The 20,195-nt window shown below is 32.0% G+C and overlaps 1 protein-coding gene across 2 annotated transcripts; it reads left to right on the forward strand.

The window, feature by feature from the left end:
- The first annotated feature begins 1,995 nt into the window (after positions 1–1,995).
- Positions 1,996–18,060, forward strand: LOC139502060 (peroxisomal membrane protein PEX14-like). Of its 2 annotated transcripts, none has more exons than XM_071291382.1 (9): positions 1,996–2,107; positions 5,787–5,840; positions 6,151–6,235; positions 7,844–7,981; positions 8,681–8,775; positions 9,350–9,550; positions 10,370–10,461; positions 12,892–13,132; positions 16,074–18,060. In XM_071291382.1, exons 1-9 carry the CDS (start codon positions 2,084–2,086, stop codon positions 16,239–16,241), a joined length of 1,098 nt encoding a protein of 365 aa, XP_071147483.1. In that variant the 5' UTR covers positions 1,996–2,083; the 3' UTR covers positions 16,242–18,060. The 2 variants fall into 2 exon arrangements, with proteins under 2 accessions (XP_071147483.1, XP_071147484.1); XM_071291383.1 differs by lacking the exon at positions 1,996–2,107 and adding an exon at positions 4,452–4,487.
- The last annotated feature ends 2,135 nt before the right edge of the window (positions 18,061–20,195 follow it).

A 20,195-nucleotide genomic window follows, 5' to 3' on the forward strand; every position in this document is an offset into this window, starting at 1 on the left:
TATTTTAGGGCTGCTATATGAAAGCAATTTACAATTTTTTTCTTCGTCATTTTTTTCTTCTTCAAACTTAGTTAAGTTTAATCTTTTATAATAAAACTTGTGTGGATGACTATATTTGCTAGCCTAAGATACAACATTTGCAAGCTTTCTTAGTGTTTAAATAAATATATGAAGATGTGGTATGACTGAGTGGTAATGAGACATCTCTCCAACCAAGTCCCAACTTGTAATAGAAAAAAAACACATATAGGTCAAAGTATGGTCTCCAACAAGGAGCCTAGGATCACACCGAACAACAAGCTATAAAGGGCATAGAAATGACAAGTTTAAAACTATACAGACGGGAAAACCAACAGTTTAATCTATTAAAAAAACGGGAAACACTTATGAACCCCATCAACAAACGACAACTACTGAATATCAGGTTCCTGACTTAGGACATGAAAATTGAGAATGGAAATGGGGAATGTGTCAAAGACACAACAACCCGACCATAAAACAGACAACAGCAGGAGGTCACCAACAGGTCTTCAATGCAGCGAGAAATTCCCGCACCCGGAGGCGACCTTCGGCTGGCCTCTAAACAAATATATATACTAGTTCAGTAATAGTGATTATCTATCTGATAAATTTACTGCTTATAGGTTGCATTTCTGTAAATATTAACTATGTAATTTCCCTTAGGAACTCCGTTTACGGCTAAGACTGTTCCACTTTTACTATGTAATTTCCCTTAGGAACTCCGTTTACGGCTAAGACTGTTCCACTTTTACTATGTAATTTCCCTTAGGAACTCCGTTTACGGCTAAGACTGTTCCACTTTAACTATGAATTTTTGATAAAAATAATATCATAGGATAAAGGTTTATATGCACTACTATTTTTTCAAAGGTCAAACTATAGGGCTGTGCGGCATATTTTCAACGTGTATATATGCCCTGAACTTCTAAGAGTTTAACTTTACACTAAAAGTTTGTGCTACTCCTATACTTGACTTCCGGTGGACCACAGATTTCAATTTGACGGTTATGCATTTGTGTATCTACTGGTAACATTCCCAAGTTATTTTTCTACAAGATGAAACATATAGACATCATATCTGGGAACCAGTACGTGAAAAAAAACTATGAATGTTTATATATTCCCAAAAGAGGAGTGATTTGAGAAACAGCTGTATTTATAAAGTGCAACATATATATACTGATCTTTATAATCAGTATTCGCTCAAGTAGCATAGGGAGGCTGGTTAATAAAAGCTTTCTCCAAACTTCTTACTGAATCCTATATTTGAATTTTATGTAAGATTGCTATACTTTGCTGTTGTATTTTTCAGTATTAGATACTGTTTAAACTAATTAAGGCTTCTTCATCATGTTCGTGTATCAAGACCTAATTCGTTTTTTTTTTTTCTTAAACCGAGAACAATTAAATATGCTAGTCTGAGTACAAGGATTGAGAATAACTTTATAGATATAATTTAAGAAATAAATAATTTATATTCATTTAGGATTAAATGTTCAAACTTTTTTTTCAACTATACAGAATAAATAAACCAGCAACTCTCACAAATAATCTTACAATTAAAACCTTTTTTTTTAAGTTTGAGTTGCAAGCAAGTTATGCTATAATGAGTATGTATTTTTACTCTTAAGAATTTTTTTGTGAAAAGTGCATGCCGCTGAATCTGTTTTTTTTTTTCGTTTTTTTTTTAAATTATTGAAAGCATATGGGTTAATCGATATTTAAGCTGTTATATACATCTGTATATAGTTAAACGTACGGTATTACATGTATTTTATTTTGTTTGTATCTTTCTTTTTTTTCTATTTGTATTTATGATTTTCGAAGGCCTCAGAGAAGATCAACATGTCATTGTTAAATAAGTAACCTTCGTTAAATAATTAATTTCATTAGTCTTATAAGAACAGGATTAAAGATCTACACCTACATCGGGATCAAAATCAATGTATTAAATTTTCCCAAAATTAATACAGGGTTTTAGGTAGTTTATTACAGATCTGGTTCCTGGTTCAAAATATGTGACATTTTGTGTCTGTAGAATTTAAAAGATCCAGTTTAAATCATGACAGACGAAACAAATAGAAAGGTTACTATTTTTCTTTCCCACACTTATGTTTGACACAGTTATGTGTTGTCAGTTACATACGAAGACAAGATAAATTGTTTGAATAAATCTACGTTTTATTAATGTTTTAAAAGCCCTGAAAACCTCCCTCTTCGTTGACTCTTGTCGTTTTTTTAAAGTTCAAAGTCCAAGCATAGTTCTAGTTTTTTTTCTTTGACGCCTTAGGCATGTTAGGGACGACCTCAAAAGTTCAATGAAGGATAAAAAACTTAATTCACTTTTGATGTCGTCCCTTACTTCGACGTCGATTCAGAAATTTTGTCCGAGCCCAAAACATGTAGTTGATAAAATTTTTGAATTGTAGCTTCAATTTTTTTATTTTACCATTTTGTCCGATACAAAAATAAATTTTCTCTGAGTGATGACATTACATTGTATAAGTTACATGTTTGCTACTGACCATGCTGATAACTGCAGCCCATGCCCATGGATCCATAGAGTCTTAAGAGGGTAAGTAAACTCCATAGAAGTGGGGATTTTACCCACACTCTTTTGTCTGTAGAGGGTCAGTAGTGAACTTTATATAGAACTTATCAAACACTGTACTTTAAAATATATATGCTGTGTTTAAAAACAACAACAATGAAATACAATTAACATTAGATTACATGCCTTGAATCCCATATTAAATTTATTAATCCCATATTAAATTTATTAATCCCATACATCTTGTACATGTATATGGGGCAATATGCGCAATTGTTTCTCCACAGGCCGTAATGGTAACGTCTTCTTCTCTAGCTCAGCCAATATCGTAAACTTGTATATGATGGCTGAATCCATGACAAGTCGCCCCACTGGCAAGTCGCCCCACACCTAATCGCCCCACTTTTTCACCAACTCGCCCCACTTTAAAAAAAACGCCCCAACCTGGATTACCAAATCGCCCCACTTTTTAAAAAATCGCCCCACTTGTGAAATGTGTTAAATCCCGTTAATATTACTCCTGAAAACTCGCCCCACTGAATGGAAAACGATAAAATCTAGATTAACATATTATTAACCAGGATGAATTTAGTAAAGCCAACTCGCCTTACAGATGTTATCCCGTTGTATATAACTTAAATTCCGTGAATATTACTCCGGCCAACTCGCCCCACTTATGGAAACGGATGTTATCCCATTGAAAACCTTATAGAAACTTCTTATATTATTCCTTTTTTTTTTAATATAGCAGTAAGAAGTGAGTTAATATTTCGGTAACGTGAATGTCAACTAGCCCCACTTATGAATAGTACATGTATGAATAGAGTTAAAGGCTACCAACTAGCCCCGCTTACGAATAAAATAATTAAACTGAAATGTGTGTTGGCTTTTTTCGGTTTGTTTGTATTCTGTGTAGATTAGTTTTCATTTAAGTGGGGCGAGTTTTTATTTTTAATTTTATATTAATCTAAATATTACCGTTTTCCATTAAGTGGGGCGAGTTGGCAGGAGTAATATTAAACATGATTTAACCAATTTCACATGTGGGGCGATTTTTTTAAAAGTGGGGCGAGTTGGTGATCCAGGTTGGGGCGGTTTTTTTCAAAGTGGGGCGAGTTGGTGAAAAAGTGGGGCGATTAGGTGTGGGGCGACTTGCCAGTGGGGCGACTTGTCCTGCTTCCATGATGGCTTGTTTCGAAGCTGAGACATTTTCACATGTGTGGATAAATTTTTGGGGTATGAAGAGTGATTCATTTTTCGGTAAATTAGCATACCCTGACAATCCTTTCGTGAAGCGACTCTTCATAGTAAAAAGTCCCTTTTTTCACACAATGTCTGAACATGCTGAAAATTTAATACTTTGAATACATATATAATAATAACTCCATAGTTTTTACACATTTATTCTAAGGTCCTATACTTTACAGATCAACACAAATGGTCAAGCTCAGTCATTTGTTAAAAATTGAAACATGTCCAATATCACTACACAGAGATTTTTTGTAAATTTACAAACAACTTTTGTGTTCTTCAATCGGAGGCACATCAATTTAGTGATACATGTATTGTCCCATATGGATCCATAAGGGGTTACCATGTGATGGCCTTAAACCCTATGGATCCATAAGGGGTTACCATGTGATGGCCATAAGGGGTTACCATGTGATGGCCATAAGGGGTTACCATGCGATGGCCTTAAAACAATCACAATATCATAATTTACCTGTGGTGCAATAAAATATTTATTCCCAGTTCACTAACTTTAGTTCAGTGATATTGTTTGCCTCAAATTACAGCCGAAATTCGGCCTTTTCCCCATGAGAAAATTCCCAATTACAAAAAAAAAATGGCTTAAAATTCCTCATCAAAACTTTTACATTTTCTCCAAACAGTGATGGCATTGGTAGTAATGTTGGTAAATATCGTATTCATGTTATTATTTTGCTATTAGAAAGCACGTTTGAAATCCGGTTTTCTGATCAGAATCATCATGGTGTTTGTAACACATGTAGTTTTCAATGCATTAAGTACCATCATTGCTTCTGTTTCTTTCCCCTCTCCGAAAGTACCTTTCAGGTTGAAAATGTCTGACAGCCAAAATATACATGAAAAAACAGTGCCAAAAAGACAGCAAAGGTCAGCAAAAAATCGGAGATGTGTTGAGAATAAAATATACAAATTTCCCAATTTCAATAAAAAATATGCATTTTTCCCAGTAAAAAACGGTAGAGGTAGTTTTGAAAAAAGACAACAATATCACTGTAGTTTGCCTTGAATAAATATTTTACAAAATGCTTATTACCAAACATTGGATAAAGATTGAATTTGGGAGGTGTCTGACTTTTAACTTTCTGAGAAAAAAAAATTAAAAGAAGAAATGGCTCTAGGATTTCGAACAAACATCAGTCAGGGATATAACTCTATAGGGTTATTACAGGAAAATAACATACATTTTTTATTGTAGACTAAAAAATCAAAGAACTGTGATAACATATGTATGTTACATGTTTCAAAGGGACAATATACATCATTAGTTTCATTAAACTATGTAAAAGTTCTATTGATATTGCTTTTGTCTATATGTATACTTATATGTTATCACAGAAAAAAATATGCCTTTTAATAACTAAAGGGTGTTATCACAGCTTCTCTATATCACTTCAAAGGATTTGCTCAGACACAGATCATGCTTAATTACAATGTATTTTAATTTATTGTAAGAAATAATGACCAGAGCATGTAATGAGGTTCTGCGCAAGTTTCTCAGTAATTCCCAAGTGTCTTATATAATAAGTTACATTCCTTTAATAACTAATCCTTGTTATTACAGCTAAGTTTATCCCTTAATAGCCTCGTCTCATTGCTTTACCATGGTTAATCAAAAATGTATGAATTTAATTAAGAAATTTCTTATCAAGGCTATGCATTTAGTTTCTGCACAAAGTCTCAAGAGTTCCCCTAAGAGCCCACTATAAATGAAATAATTTTACAAATAACAAACATATGTTATTACAGATTTAGAAAATTTTAGGAAGAAAATCTGTTATAACACACGCAAGTTATTTTCTGTAATAACCCTATAGAGTTATATCTCTGACTGAACATTCTAGGATTTAACATGTTTAACAAAATAATTTTTTTTTATAATTCTAATAATGAGAATTGGCCATGATGTTGCATATCAATGTACACAATTTTTATTTTTAATTTCTAGGTTGAATTATCCAAGGATGTTTTAGCTCCTTCTGACGGACCAAGAGAAGAGCTGGTAAGACAATTTTTTATTATTTTAGGTTTAAGACAATGCTCTCAGTCGTGTCAGTAGCTTGATGTTTAGATCATGTGTAGATTAATTTAAAAATATTGTTAAAGAAACTCTTTCATGTCTTTGGAGAAAAAAATATGAAGATCTAATGCAGTTTACTTTTCTGGGGTATTGGTCATGGTTTAGTGGCCAACTTCAAAGATTCATTGGTAGGTGGCCATTTAAATTTGTAATTGCATATAGACATTCTCTTCCTAAAATACACTTCTGTGTATATATAGAATTGTTATTTGTTTGTGTGTTTTTTATTCAGATATCAACAGCAATAAAGTTTTTACAGAACCCCAAAGTTCAACAAAGTCCTGTGTCACAAAGGAAAGCTTTCTTAGAGAGAAAAGGTAGGATTATAAATGAAAAGTTTTCTTATAGAAGAAAGGTAAGATTAGAAGGGAGAATTGATGTAAACAAGAAGTGACCAACGTCTTTATCAGTGTATTTAATGCACCCATGCATAGTAAAAACCCCATTTTTATGATATGATCTTTCTAATTTTATTGCCAAAATAGAGATTTTATCCCATTTTCTCTGTCCACTTAACGTAGAAAATAATGATGCAGATTGGGCATCCATGTATAAGCATTAACAAATATACATTTAAAACATAACAACAATCATATTTTTGCTTCAGATATGTTTTTCTCCAGATCACCTGGTTTTCTTTGGCAGAATTCGGCCTGAAAAATGCCAGTGTACCCATACCCAATACATAAACCTTTTTCAGAAATTATTCCCATGGTAAAAATCCATGTACTATACACACTTTTAAACGGTAATTAGAATTTTGCCAATCAAAATTGATAAAGTGTGTCATTGACACATGAATGAAAGTTGTCGAAAGATTCTAAAGAAAAAATCAAACTCATAAGTCAAAAATGAACTGACAATGCCATAGCAAGAAATGAAAAAAGTATGACAAGACAACAAATCACAGAACATAGAAAAGGCAAACCTGCCCATCACCAAGTCCACAAAAAACATAAGGTGATATTCAAATATGAGATATATTTGGTATGACTATTTACACAATTTCACCCAGGACCAAATTTTCTGAGTTTTGGTGCAGTAAATGTTATTGCACCTTGTAAGCAGTTTTCAGATTTCCTGGACGAACTGCAATTGAATTTTGATATTACTATCAAAGCATTAAATCTTTTTTTATAAAACTAAACAGAAGAGATAGATTATTCTACAATCTGACAATGTTCTACATGTTCTACAATTTGACAATGTTCTACATGTTCTACAATCTGACAATGTTCTACATGTTCTACAATTTGACAATGTTCTACATGTTCTACAATCTGACAATGTTCTACATGTTCTATAATCTGACAATGTTCTACATGTTCTACAATCTGACAATGTTCTACATGTTCTACAATCTGACAATGTTCTACATGTTCTATAATCTGACATTGTTCTACAGTCTGACAATGTTCTACAATGGTCTACAATCTGACAATGTTCTACAATGTTCTACAATCTGACAATGTTCTACATGTTCTATAATCTGACAATGTTCTACAATGTTCTACAATCTGACAATGTTCTACAGTCTGACAATGTTCTACATGTTCTACAATCTGACATTGTTCTACAATCTGACAATGTTCTACATGTTCATGATGTTCTATAATCTGACAATGTTCTACAATCTGACAATGTTCTACAGTCTGACAATGTTCTACAATATTCTACAATCTGACAATGTTCTACAATGTTCTACAATCTGACAATGTTCTACAATGTTCTACAATCTGATAATGTTCTACAATGTTCTACAATGTTCTACAATGTTCTACATGTTCTAGGTTCAACTTTACCTTATGATGATGAAACCTTAGTTTTATTGTTATTATGTATACGATAGTTTTGATATTGGAAATTGATAGATAATCTGTGATGTTTGTAAACAGACAATTTTATTTCTTTTTTGCAATTTTCAGGCCTTACAAAAGAAGAGATAGAATTAGCAGTAGAAAGATCAGGTGTACCTCCAGACAAACCTACCCAAGTATACCCACCCCAGCCTCCTGGAATACAGGCACCGATACCTGGAGCAGTGGTGCCCTACCAACAGTCAGGTAAATAGAATTATCTATAAAGAGGTCGGGTGTACCTCCAGATAAACCTACCCAAGTATACCCACCCCTGCCTCCTGTGATACAGGGACCGATACCTGGAGCAGTGGTGCCCTACCAACAGTCAGGTAAATAGAATTATCTATAAAGAGGTCGGTGTACCTCCAGATAAACCTACCCAAGTATACCCACCCCTTCCTCCTGTGATACAGGCACCTATACCTGGAGCAGTGGTGTACCTCCAGATAAACCTACCCAAGTATACCCACTCCTGCCTCCTGTGATACAGGCACCAATATATCTAGATATGAGATGTTTTACACACGATAATAGGAGAGTTATCTTATTTTGTTTACAGACATTTATGTTTATTTTTAGTGTCCCCTGTTGGTACATTATTTAAGATACAAGATATTTTATAGACAGGAGCTTTATTATTTAGAAGGGTTGTCTTATTTTGTTTACAGATATTTAAGATATTTATTTTTAACGTCCCCTGTTGGTACATTAATAAAGATACAAGATATTTTATAGACAAGAGCTTTATTAGAAGGGCTGTCTTATTTTGTTTACAGATATTTAAGATATTTATTTTTAACGTCCCCTGTTGGTACACAAATAAAGATACAAGATATTTTACTGACAAGAGCTTTATTAGAAGGGTTGTCTTATTTTGCCAACAGATATTTATATTTATTTCAGCACCTCCTGTTGGTACATTGGTAAAGATAAGAGATGTTTTACACACAATAGCTTTAATAGGAGGCTTATCTTATGCTGCTTATAAATTTTTCAAGGTAAGTATAAACTCTTGTTTTAACTCAAATTATATATATGTATTCATGGTATTAGCTACATTTTTGTCCACATGAATTGCTAAAAAAATAAGGTTATGCAACAAATATTTGAAGAGATTGTGTCAGTGTTGATGTCTCTATGATTATGAGTCTTCTCATATCATTTGTTTACCCCTAGTGAGACATGGACAGACTGGAAACAACAAATTTAAATTGGTTTGAGTGTTTGAAGGTCTAATTTTATCACTTTTTACAGTTAATATAAACAAGTAAAACTAATCAATAATGTTACAGTGTTTTTTATATAAACAAATTTGTATCATGTGATATTATGAACATCATGAACATTTTTCTTATAAAAAAATCTGCATCTCTGATGCACAATTTCACATGCTTTTTGACATGTCATATCATGATTTCTCAATGTCAGAGGTTGGCAAGTATGATAATGTGTTTGATCGCTTTTAAGTGCATGTTATGTGTGCACATGTTGTGTGCAATTAGAAAAATTGCAGTGGTTTACAGTTAACAATGTATGACACAATATAATGTTTTATTATTTATTTATTTGTAGGAATATTTACTGCCATGGATGTTAGGTAAACCAAAGACAGAAGACAGATTAGATAAAATTGAGAGCATGGTGATAGAGCTTCAGAAAAACATTGTGGAGACTTTGTCAAAGATACAACTGACCTTGACCTCAATGCAGGAAACAATGTCAACCAATCAGGAGAAAGTACAAGCTATATCACATGAAGTCTACTCACAAAGGGTAAATTAAAGCTAAGCATATTTTGAGCGAGAAAAGGAGAAAGCATAACCATGGTGTATACTAACAACTGCTTATTCTATATTGTACTTTTATGAAACATGATTCTAGTTTTGGGAATATTTCTTCCACTTGGAAAATATATTTTAAAAAAATATTTAAAATAAACCATTAGACCATTGGTTTTCCAATTTGAATGGTTTTGCACTAGTCATTTTGGGGCCCTTTATAGCTTGCTGTTCAGTGTGAGCTAAAGTTCCTTGTTGAAGGCCATACCTTTACCTATAATGGTTTACTTTTATAAATTGTTACATGGAAGGAGAGTTGACTCATTGGCACTCATACCACATCTTCCTATATCAATATACATGATATACAATACAAATCTATGTTTTGTTCTTATTACTGATTTAAAGTTTTTATCTTTCAACTAACAGTTCACTACAAAATTTGTTTTGTTTTTGAGTTAAGATCTTTAAAAATGAAGATAATGTTGATTATAAATTTATATATTATATAGATTATAATTGCTGGCTTCATGGCTTCTCCATATCTGGACAACACATGAAAAAGACACAAAATAAATCTGATAGGAGTATAGCTTGTTATTACTCTATTACAGAAATTTCCAATTTTTTTTAAAAACAATTGAAATACACAAAGATCAGAAATGTAACTTAAATTGTTCCTTACTAGTTGTTATACTGTAATACAGTTTTTTAATGTAAACATTTGGTTTATTAGAATGTCCTGATATTAATTAGAATGTCCTGATTTTAATTAGAATGTCCTGATTTTAATTAGAATGTCCTGATATTTCAGTCTTCCACAGCAATGAGTAATATAAACGAGTCACAGTTTGCCACAGAAATGAAGTCAGAGCTACAGACTGTAAAAGGGTTATTATTAAACAGGTAATAATAATATTAGTTTCCATTGGCCATTTTGGGAATCTAAAAAACAGGGGAACAAAACACTTTTTATCATTGTTATTTTTCTAATTATTTTCCAATAATATGAAATTTCCTGAACCTACATGTATTGTATAATGTTACTAGCCCACTATGTAACTAATACTTATAGTTGTATAAAGTCTCTAGATACTAAGGCTAGATACTAAGGCCGTAAAACATATCCTTGAAATTGTTATACTTCTTAACAATAAAACTGAAATGCATATGAAAAATATGTGTTAACAATGCTGAATCAGAACAAGACAAAGCTTTTTTTTCTTTTCTTTTTTCATTTAATTGAGAGAAAAAAATGCCCTGGCGGTTAACAACCAATTTTTTGCTCACCTGGCCCGAAGGGCCAAGTGAGCTTATGCCATCACTTGGCGTCCGTCATCGTCCGTCGTCTGTCGTTGTAAACTATTTCAAGAATCTTCTCCTCTGAAACTACTTGGCCAAATACTTTCAAACTTTAACTGAATGTTCCTTAGGGTATCTAGTTTATAAATTGTATCTGAAGTTTTGATCTATCAACAAACATGGTCGCCATTGCTAAAAATTGAACATAGGGGTCAAATGCAGTTTTTGGCTTATATCTCAAAAAACGAAAGCATTTAGAGCAAATCTGACATGGGTAAAAATGTTCATTAGGTCAAGATCTATCAGCCCTGAAATTTTCAGATGAATCAAACAACCCATTGTTGGGTTGCTGCCACTTAATTGGTAATTTTAAGGAAATTTTGCAGTTTTTTGTCATTATCTTGAATATTATTATAGATAAAGATAAACTGTAAACAGCAAAAATATCAGCAAAGTTAGATCTACAAATAAGTTAATTTGACCAAAATTGTCAATTGACCCCTTAAGGGGTTATTGTCCTTTAATGACAATTTTTCACAATTTGTTCATCGTATTTGTTAACTTTCAAAAATCTTCTTCTCTGAAAGTACTGAACCAATTGCAGGTAAACTTATTCTAAATGATTCTAAGGGTATCTTGTATAAAGTTTGTGTTTTGTAAAAAACATGGCCGCCATGGCTAAAAATAGAACATAGGTTAAATTGCAGTTTTTGGCTTGTATTTCAAAAACTAAAGCATTTAGAGCAAATATGTTGAGGAGTTTAAGTGTTTATTAGGTCAAGATCTATCAGCCCTGAAATTTTCAGACAAATCGATACTCATTGTGGGGTTGTTGCCACTTAATTGGTAATTTTAAGCAAATTTTGCAGTTGTTGGTTATTATCTTGAATATTATTATAGATAGAGATAAACTGTAAACAACAAAAATGTTTATCAAAGTAAGATCTACAAATAAGTTTAATGACTAAAAATGCCAGTTGACGCCTTAAGGAGTTATTGCCCTTTAATGATAATTTTACACAATTTTTCATTGTTTGCTAACTTAAAAAAATCTTTTTCTCTTAAACTACTGAACCAATTTCACTTTAACTTAAAACTTAACAATCCTTACGGTAACTTGTATTAATTTGTGTTTTTTATACCCCCGAAAAACAAAGTTTTGGGGAAGTATATAGGAATCACCCTGTCCGTCCGTCTGTCTGTCCATATGTCTCGTAAACGCAACTCCTCCTTAATGGATGGACCAATATTAATGAAACTTCACACAGTTGTAGTAAACAACCCGAGGATGTGCATGAAGGAAAATATTTCTGGTCGGAATTATTTTAAGGGAGATAATTGATTTTACTTAGTTAAATATAGCTATAAATGGCAACAAGTCTGTAAGCGCAACTACTCCTAAACAGATTAATCATAATTGATGAAACTTTACACAGTTTTTGTACACAACCTGTAGATGTGCATGAAGGAAGAAGATATTTCTGGTAAGATTTTTTTCAAGGGAGATAAGCACAACTCCTAAATGACTGTACCAATATTAATTAAACTTTACACAGATCCAGTACATGACCAGAGAATGTGCATAAAGGAAGATATTCTTGGTCTGAAATATTTGAAGGGAGATAATTAACTTAATTTATATAGATTTAGTTATTTTTTTGGTTTCTACACACTGACTTAAAATATGCAAAGAGAGATAACTCTAATTATTATTAATTTTAAATGTTCTTTCATTTCCTTTTACTTCAAGAAAAATAGCCAATGTTGCTAGGGGTAAAATGCATTATTTTTGCCTGTGAAGAAAATATGACAGATACAAAAAATGTTTGAATGGCATATTTTAGCACACACTGAAAAGCAAAAATAATCATTGATGAATGATTTAAACAAAAAAATTGAAGGTGAGCGATTCAGGCTCTTGAGAGCCTCTTGTTTTTTAACAAAAGGGGGAGGGGGTGTTTGAGGCACCTTGGCCCCCCTTAAATCTGCCACTGTGATGAAGGACTCAACAGATATGTTTATATTTATTAACAGACGACAGTTCCCACCAACACCATCATCATCATCACTGCCAGCATGGCAACTCAGTCAGAATGCTAGTCCTACCAGCAAATCCAACATGGTCAAACCTAGTGGTGATGCAGCAATAACGTCAGAAGTGGAGCGTGATGCCACAATAACGTCAGAACCTAGCGGGGATGCCACATTAGTGTCAGATGAAGCATACTTAAATCAGAATAAAGATGATAGAACAGATGGAGAAAATAATGATAAAGTAATTTCTTAAATAAACATATTTATTAATTAAATCAAGTTTAAATAATAAAAAAAACAATCAAAACATGTAATCAGCTGGTAGTTAGGTTAGTTTAAACATATTTATTTATAGTGGATTAGGAAACAAGTTTTTCAACTTATAATTAATCCCTTTCCACTTTGCGGGGGCGAATGCTGCCTTGGGCCAAAAATAAAATATTGTTTGTTTCCCCTCCCACGACCGACCCGGTAAAATCGCAGCGACTCGAAAATTTTTATTGGCCATTCTTGTCCAAAATTTTTTTTGTTGCTATGTTGGATTTTGGTGATATCTTTCCGATGCTGTAGTAAACGTGCGTTGGTTTTTTGTCATACCTTTCCGATGCTGTATTCAACAAGCGTTTTAAATCAAGGCATTTTTTGCATTAAAGCGTCTATATGATTCAGAATCAAGGAAAACAAACAAAATGCCTTGCCACACGATTTGATATTTGAAAATAAAAAATCTGAAGAATCTTTCAACCCACTTAGTGCACCTTGATTGGCTTTGTTTTTTACCTCTGTTCCTGTTTAAAGGATAAAATCTTTGAGTAAAAATGGTCTGAATCGTGCTTTTTAATCAATCTACTTTGTCTTCGACTTCGAACAGGTTGGGTACAAGTCAGAAAATGTTGGATACGTGAATTCCCTGATTTCTGGTGTAAACAAGACCAGTTTAAATGTGTTTTTATTTTTCAATTTATGGCATGAAATTTACAAAAGGGCACGTTTTAAGTTATAACTGCATCAGTTGAGTTTGTAAATACTTAAAGTATTCTAGGAACAACAAAACATATAAGTGAAGCCTTGCTTTTTCTAGAACTCAAAATACATACAAATCTTAAGAACATACTCACCCCTTCTCGTCCAATGAAAAGTCAGTTTTTTGCCCCCTAATTTTCATAGTACATGGTTTTCCATGCACTATGAAATGCTATACATGAATGACTTTTCATTGTCAGTTAATTATGAAAGTGAACTCTTAATAGTTGCGCTAACGAAGTGTTCAATCCTCTAAGGCATTTTCCTTGGGAAAATAGGCTACTGATTAAAGACGAAAGAGCAAAGATTAAAATAAAAAAAAATTGAATTTTGCAAAATTTCATGCATTTTCTAATGGAACACATATATAGAATACACAAAAAAATAAATTGGTAAGGATAAATAAAATGATTTTTATTTAATTTTAATACCTTACATTTGAGGGAATTATTTTCTTTTTCTTTCAAAAAATACACAATGCCAGACTGCTGATATATAAAGCAAAGGATTGTTTTCGGAGAAACACAAAACATTTAAATTTATCAATAAAAATAAGCATTTAATGTTGAATGGTCTGAATTCAAATATTCATACAGAGAGTTTTATATTTATAAAAAAAAATCAAATTTCAAAAAGGGGATTTTCATAGCATTGTGTTGCTTTTTAAAATAAAAAAAATCTAAAGATATATAAGTATTAAATTTTACCTGAAGCAGAAGAAAAACAATTTATCCTTCACAAACTATGTCAGTGCTATTTCATTTCATCCATTGAAATAATCATTACCTATGTTTTATATTTAGTTCATTATAAAAAGTGAACTGTTATTTAGGTTTGAATATTACAATGGGAAAGGATAGTTTTGTAAGGTCACTCAAAAGTGTGAAATATGTTCTAAATTGGTCAGACAATACTTGGTCATGTTTTGACTTGGGCTTAAATATTCATAATACATGACCAAGTATTGTCTAACCTATAATTTGCTTATAAATTAATTGACCAAGCTGCATGATCCAGGTGTAACTACTGAACACAACTGAATTATGTTCACTTCTATTGAAAATTTGTATTCATTAAATTTTAATTTCCAAGTCATTAACATATCTTTTTGTCATCTCATAATTGATGATCAAGGTATGAATTGGTGAAAACAGGAATTGTTTTGTGTGAGATATGGCTCTCTCTTAACATGGGTCAGCCATTTATCGCCCCCTTCCGACGGACTATCATCGTGACCTCAAGACCGTTCTCGCAAATGGTGTCAAGGGAGAGCCGAAAATTGAGTCCCTGAAATTTTCATCCCAGACGGGAATCGAACCAGGAACCTTTGTGTTAGTAGTCCGATGCACTAACCACGGCTCTCTCTTAGGTTGTCACATGACGAGAGAAAATCTAAAATACAATAATAAAGTTTATGTTTCTGAATGGACACAATAATATAAGATATAAATATGCACTGTTGAACAAGATGTGTGTAATCAGATGATTATACTTTTGCTTTTGAAATAAGTAAGTAATTTTAACATGCTTTACACAAAAAATGATAGCAGAATTTACCAAACATAGCAGTAGTGCTTTCAAAATGGTTGTTACTTACAGACTTGCCTGCTAAATTATGTTTTTGACTGGTTAGGCTGAGCCTGAAATGGTCATGCATATAATATGGATTTGCCATTATAACCTTATTCAGAGAAAAATAATGAAGTTTGTTTGATCTTTTTAACCAGACCTTTTGCATTATCCTGTCATAAAATTAAAGTGACATGATTAATAATTACTATCAAAACAAACAATACTAAATGTTTTCTAATTACAATCAACAGACTCCTCTTAGAAAATAGATATAAGACAAACATCACATCAGATGTAAAATGTCTAGAAAAAGGGTGTATATACCTTGGTTTAAAACAATTGCTAATTGGAAAAAAACATAAGACAGTCACTATATCTTTTACAGCAGCCCATAACATTTATTTTGAAAAGTTTATTGGTTTTCATGAGTAAAATGTAGGAAAAACAATTAATTGAAATCATGGTTAGTAGTTCAAGAGGTCAAAGTCTGATTTTTTTGTTCAAATCATTCCATAAGGGTACATTCATATCAATATGCATTTATTTAGAAATCATTTGAATATAAAACTTACTTTTTTTTATTTCAGGTAAAAGTGAATTTCAGCCTTGAAGAAACTACAAATGTCCAGATGTCAGAAGCTTCTCAACCAATCAAAACAGACGTGAGTGATATTCTGAACCAATCAGAGGACAGCAAAGACAATTTACAAATGAAATCAAAAGAGGAAGATGACAAAGATGAAGAGGTTGATTAAACCAGATTTATTTAGAAAAAAATGAATAGTTTAAAAAAGAGAAAATTTAACAGAAAATTTTTATATATTGGATTTTTGTTATTTTCCCCCTTCGTGAACAGATCACTACTAAAAGAAAAAAGATAGATTCCTATGAGAATTTTTATTTAAATTTTTATTTAAACTTTTTCCTTGTTTTTCATCATCCCATTCACCATTCTTGTTAACCCTTTCAACGCTATACACGGCATATGCCGCGATGACATACGCCGTCCGCCACTGCTATTCGCGGCATATGCCGTGATGACAACGGATTTTTCATAAGGACTCTTAAACCATTCGGTTTTCATTCGGGTCCTCTCTAATTTTTCCTTGTATGAATCGAGGATATGCAAGGTCTCATTTGCGCTTGAAATCCCGGCAATTTTTATTGTAAAATCATGCAGTAGAAGGAAAAATTGAAGGAAAATAAAAACAAATATTTTGACAAATGCAAATGGCGGAAATCGGAAACGAAGCTGTAAATATGGAAATATTTCAGCATTTCTATGGCGAAACTGATGACGAGGATTAGTTAAAAGGTTTCTTGTTATCTCAATGTGTTTATTACATTCAATTCGTGTGGGAAATATGATTTGATTGATCATTACGAGACGTAGAAAAAGGGGGGAAAACGGAGGTTGACTGAAAATTTTGAGGACGGAGCCACTGATTTGTGCCATGATTACATAATACGTTGTGTATGGTGCAATACGCTAAGGAATCGAGCAATTGGTGTCTTCTTTATTATATGGCAGATAAAAAAACAAAATAGATGAAGACGAAAAGTAGTTTTTATTCAAAATTCAACACAAATGTAACAAATTACACCTTTTACCTGTTAATTACCTGAAAATGCAGGTAACCTGATAAAAATTTTACTGAAATAACTGCCTAACATTACAGTTCATACTCTCCTGAGCATTTTTCATGCAATAACTTTTTCTGTATCTCTTACAATAAAAAAGATACAGCAGTCTGAAAGGGAATATACTGTTCTAATGAATGAACACAAAAAAAAATGCAGCAGCAGCAGCCATTTTTCTATTTTTTTGTGTAGCGTTGAAAGGGTTAATAATGTCTGTATATTACAGAAGGTTGTATACCAACAATTCATTAATCCCATCACAAGCAAAGGTCTCTTCAATTAACTTGTTTATGTTTCCATTGCCTCTATCAATCATTCAATGTTTTAATATTACAAGATGCGCTGCATCCAATTGATATCTACTTTATGCAAAGATAGAGTTTTCTATGCACTAAGGCTTTTTTGCTTTTATTTTTCATTTCAAGAACCCCAAATGTATAACTACAGACAACTGACATAGATTGATTTGTTTTAAAAGAGAAAAATAGAAACTAGACTGTAATAATGTGTATTGCATTTTACTTTATAATTGATTAATGGCCGGTAGATGCACTGAATAACAATTAGGAATAATGTTTACCTGTATGTAAACCTTTCTAGCATTTGAAAATATGTGTTCATTGATGTATTGTTTGTTATTTACATTTCTGGAAAGAGGTAGTACCAATCCACACAAAAATATATATAGAATAAAAAAATCTGAAATGCAGAAATGTCAGATTTCACTTTCAATCAGAGCAGATTTTCTTCTGCCAAGATAGTCCAATGTATGTCTTTGTGAATATTATATAGGTATCTAAACTATGTATTTTAATTTGAATGCCACAAGTGTTTATGTATTAAGCAGAATTATATTAAGAAAGAAAACCTTTTTGTAGCTTATTGAGTCATTAAAAATTCAATATTGGTGCAAAATAAATATTTATATTTGAATTGTGTTTTTTTTCTTATACATTTTGTATATTTTGGCTTTCAAGAAGACTTATCATACCAAATGAATAAAAAAAGAGATTTGATATGATTGTGACAAAACCAGTATCCAATAATACTAATTGACTAACGTGATCAATGACAAGTTCCTGTATAACTTTAAATAGTACAAAATTCTACAGAAGTGGACGGTTTGTACCAACTAACATGAGCAACATGACAGGAGCTACACATGTTACATGTGGAGCAGGATCTGGCTACCCTTCCAGAGCACTTGACATCAACCCCTGTTGTTTAGTGGGATAAGTGTTGCTTAATCGTAAGTTTTCTGTTGGTCTTTTTAGTTTTAAACATGTCGTTGTCAGTTTATTTCTGATTTCTGATATTTTGCAGTTGTTTGACCTTTTGTTTGTTTTGATCACATATCGTTGTCAATATAATGGAATTTAATACAACTGTCATACAAGTGAGAGGTTTAGCGAGCTATAAAACCAGGTTTAATTCACCATTTTCTATATATTTGCAAACAGTAAATTAAAAAAAAAAAAATGACCATAAAATTGATGTTCTTGTCAACATCGGTGGTGACTTACCACAGAATAAAAACAAACATGTAAAACAAAAGGCGAAAGCGCATTAAACAGTACAAAATAACCTTGCATTGTCACCTACAGAATAACGCTACGCTACAAAATGATGTCACAGGTAAAAGTAACGTCACGATAGTTTTTTAAAAGTTTGATATAGTTCAAAATCAGGTTTGTAATATGGCATTCAATGTATAATACACCGATAAAAATTTAATTAATATTATAGAATTGTGTAAGCAACCAGATAAATAATTGCATTATCTAGCTATGTAGTTATTAATTTTATAAATAAAACTATAAAACAAAAAAATCGTTAAGTTTCCCTAAACAAAAATCTTATAAATGAACTTGGTGATTAATTATCTTTACTTTTACATACAAATAGTATATTAAAAAAATAGAACCACAACTACAAACAACACATTTAACAATATCCGATCAGAATTACAAATACAGCATCATAACTAAATACATTAATTTTGGATAGCAAAGTACTCTGACAGCTGATTTAATTTTACATTACGTTGTGATTTAGGTCAAAATCAAATATGCATTATCCTAATCATTTACCCTAGGCTAGTATTACAACAATAAAATAGCCAGAACTATAACACGATACACGATTAATTCTCTCTAGTATTACAACAATAAAATAGCCAGACCTATAACACGATACACGATTAATTCTCTCTAGTATTACAACAATAAAATAGCCAGACCTATAACACGATACACGATTAATTCTCTCTAGTATTACAACAATAAAATAGCCAGACCTATAACACGATACACGATTAATTCTCTAGTATTACAACAATAAAATAGCCAGACCTATAACACGATACACGATTAATTCTCTCTAGTATTACAACAATAAAATAGCCAGACCTATAACACGATACACGATTAATTCTCTCTAGTATTACAACAATAAAATAGCCAGACCTATAACACGATACACGATTAATTCTCTCTAGTATTACAACAATAAAATAGCAAGAACTATAACACGACACACGATTAATTCTCTCTAGTATTACAACAATAAAATAGCAAGAACTATAACACGATACACGATTAATTCTCTCTAGTATTACAACAATAAAATAGCCAGAACTATAACAAGATACACGATTAATTCTCTCTAGTATTACAACAATAAAATAGCCAGAACTATAACACGATACACGATTAATTCTCTCTAGTATTACAACAATAAAATAGCCAGAACTATAACACGATACACGATTAATTCTCTCTAGTATTACAACAATAAAATAGCCAGACCTATAACACGATACACGATTAATTCTCTCTAGTATTACAACAATAAAATAGCCAGACCTATAACACGATACACGATTAATTCTCTCTAGTATTACAACAATAAAATAGCCAGACCTATAACACGATACACGATTAATTCTCTCTAGTATTACAACAATAAAATAGCCAGACCTATAACACGATACACGATTAATTCTCTCTAGTATTACAACAATAAGATAGCCAGACCTATAACACGATACACGATTAATTCTCTCTAGT

The sequence above is a fragment of the Mytilus edulis genome, chromosome 13, assembly GCF_963676685.1.
Source record: "Mytilus edulis chromosome 13, xbMytEdul2.2, whole genome shotgun sequence".
NCBI lineage: Eukaryota > Metazoa > Mollusca > Bivalvia > Mytilida > Mytilidae > Mytilus > Mytilus edulis.

Bases quoted from the DNA above. Each gene is read 5' to 3' on its own strand.
- LOC139502060 (XM_071291382.1), top strand. From the start codon at position 2,084: ATGACAGACGAAACAAATAGAAAG. The intron at 8,776-9,349 runs GTAAGTATAAAC...ATTTATTTGTAG, and splicing joins CTGCTTATAAATTTTTCAAG to GAATATTTACTGCCATGGAT. The intron at 9,551-10,369 runs GTAAATTAAAGC...CTGATATTTCAG, and splicing joins ATGAAGTCTACTCACAAAGG to TCTTCCACAGCAATGAGTAA.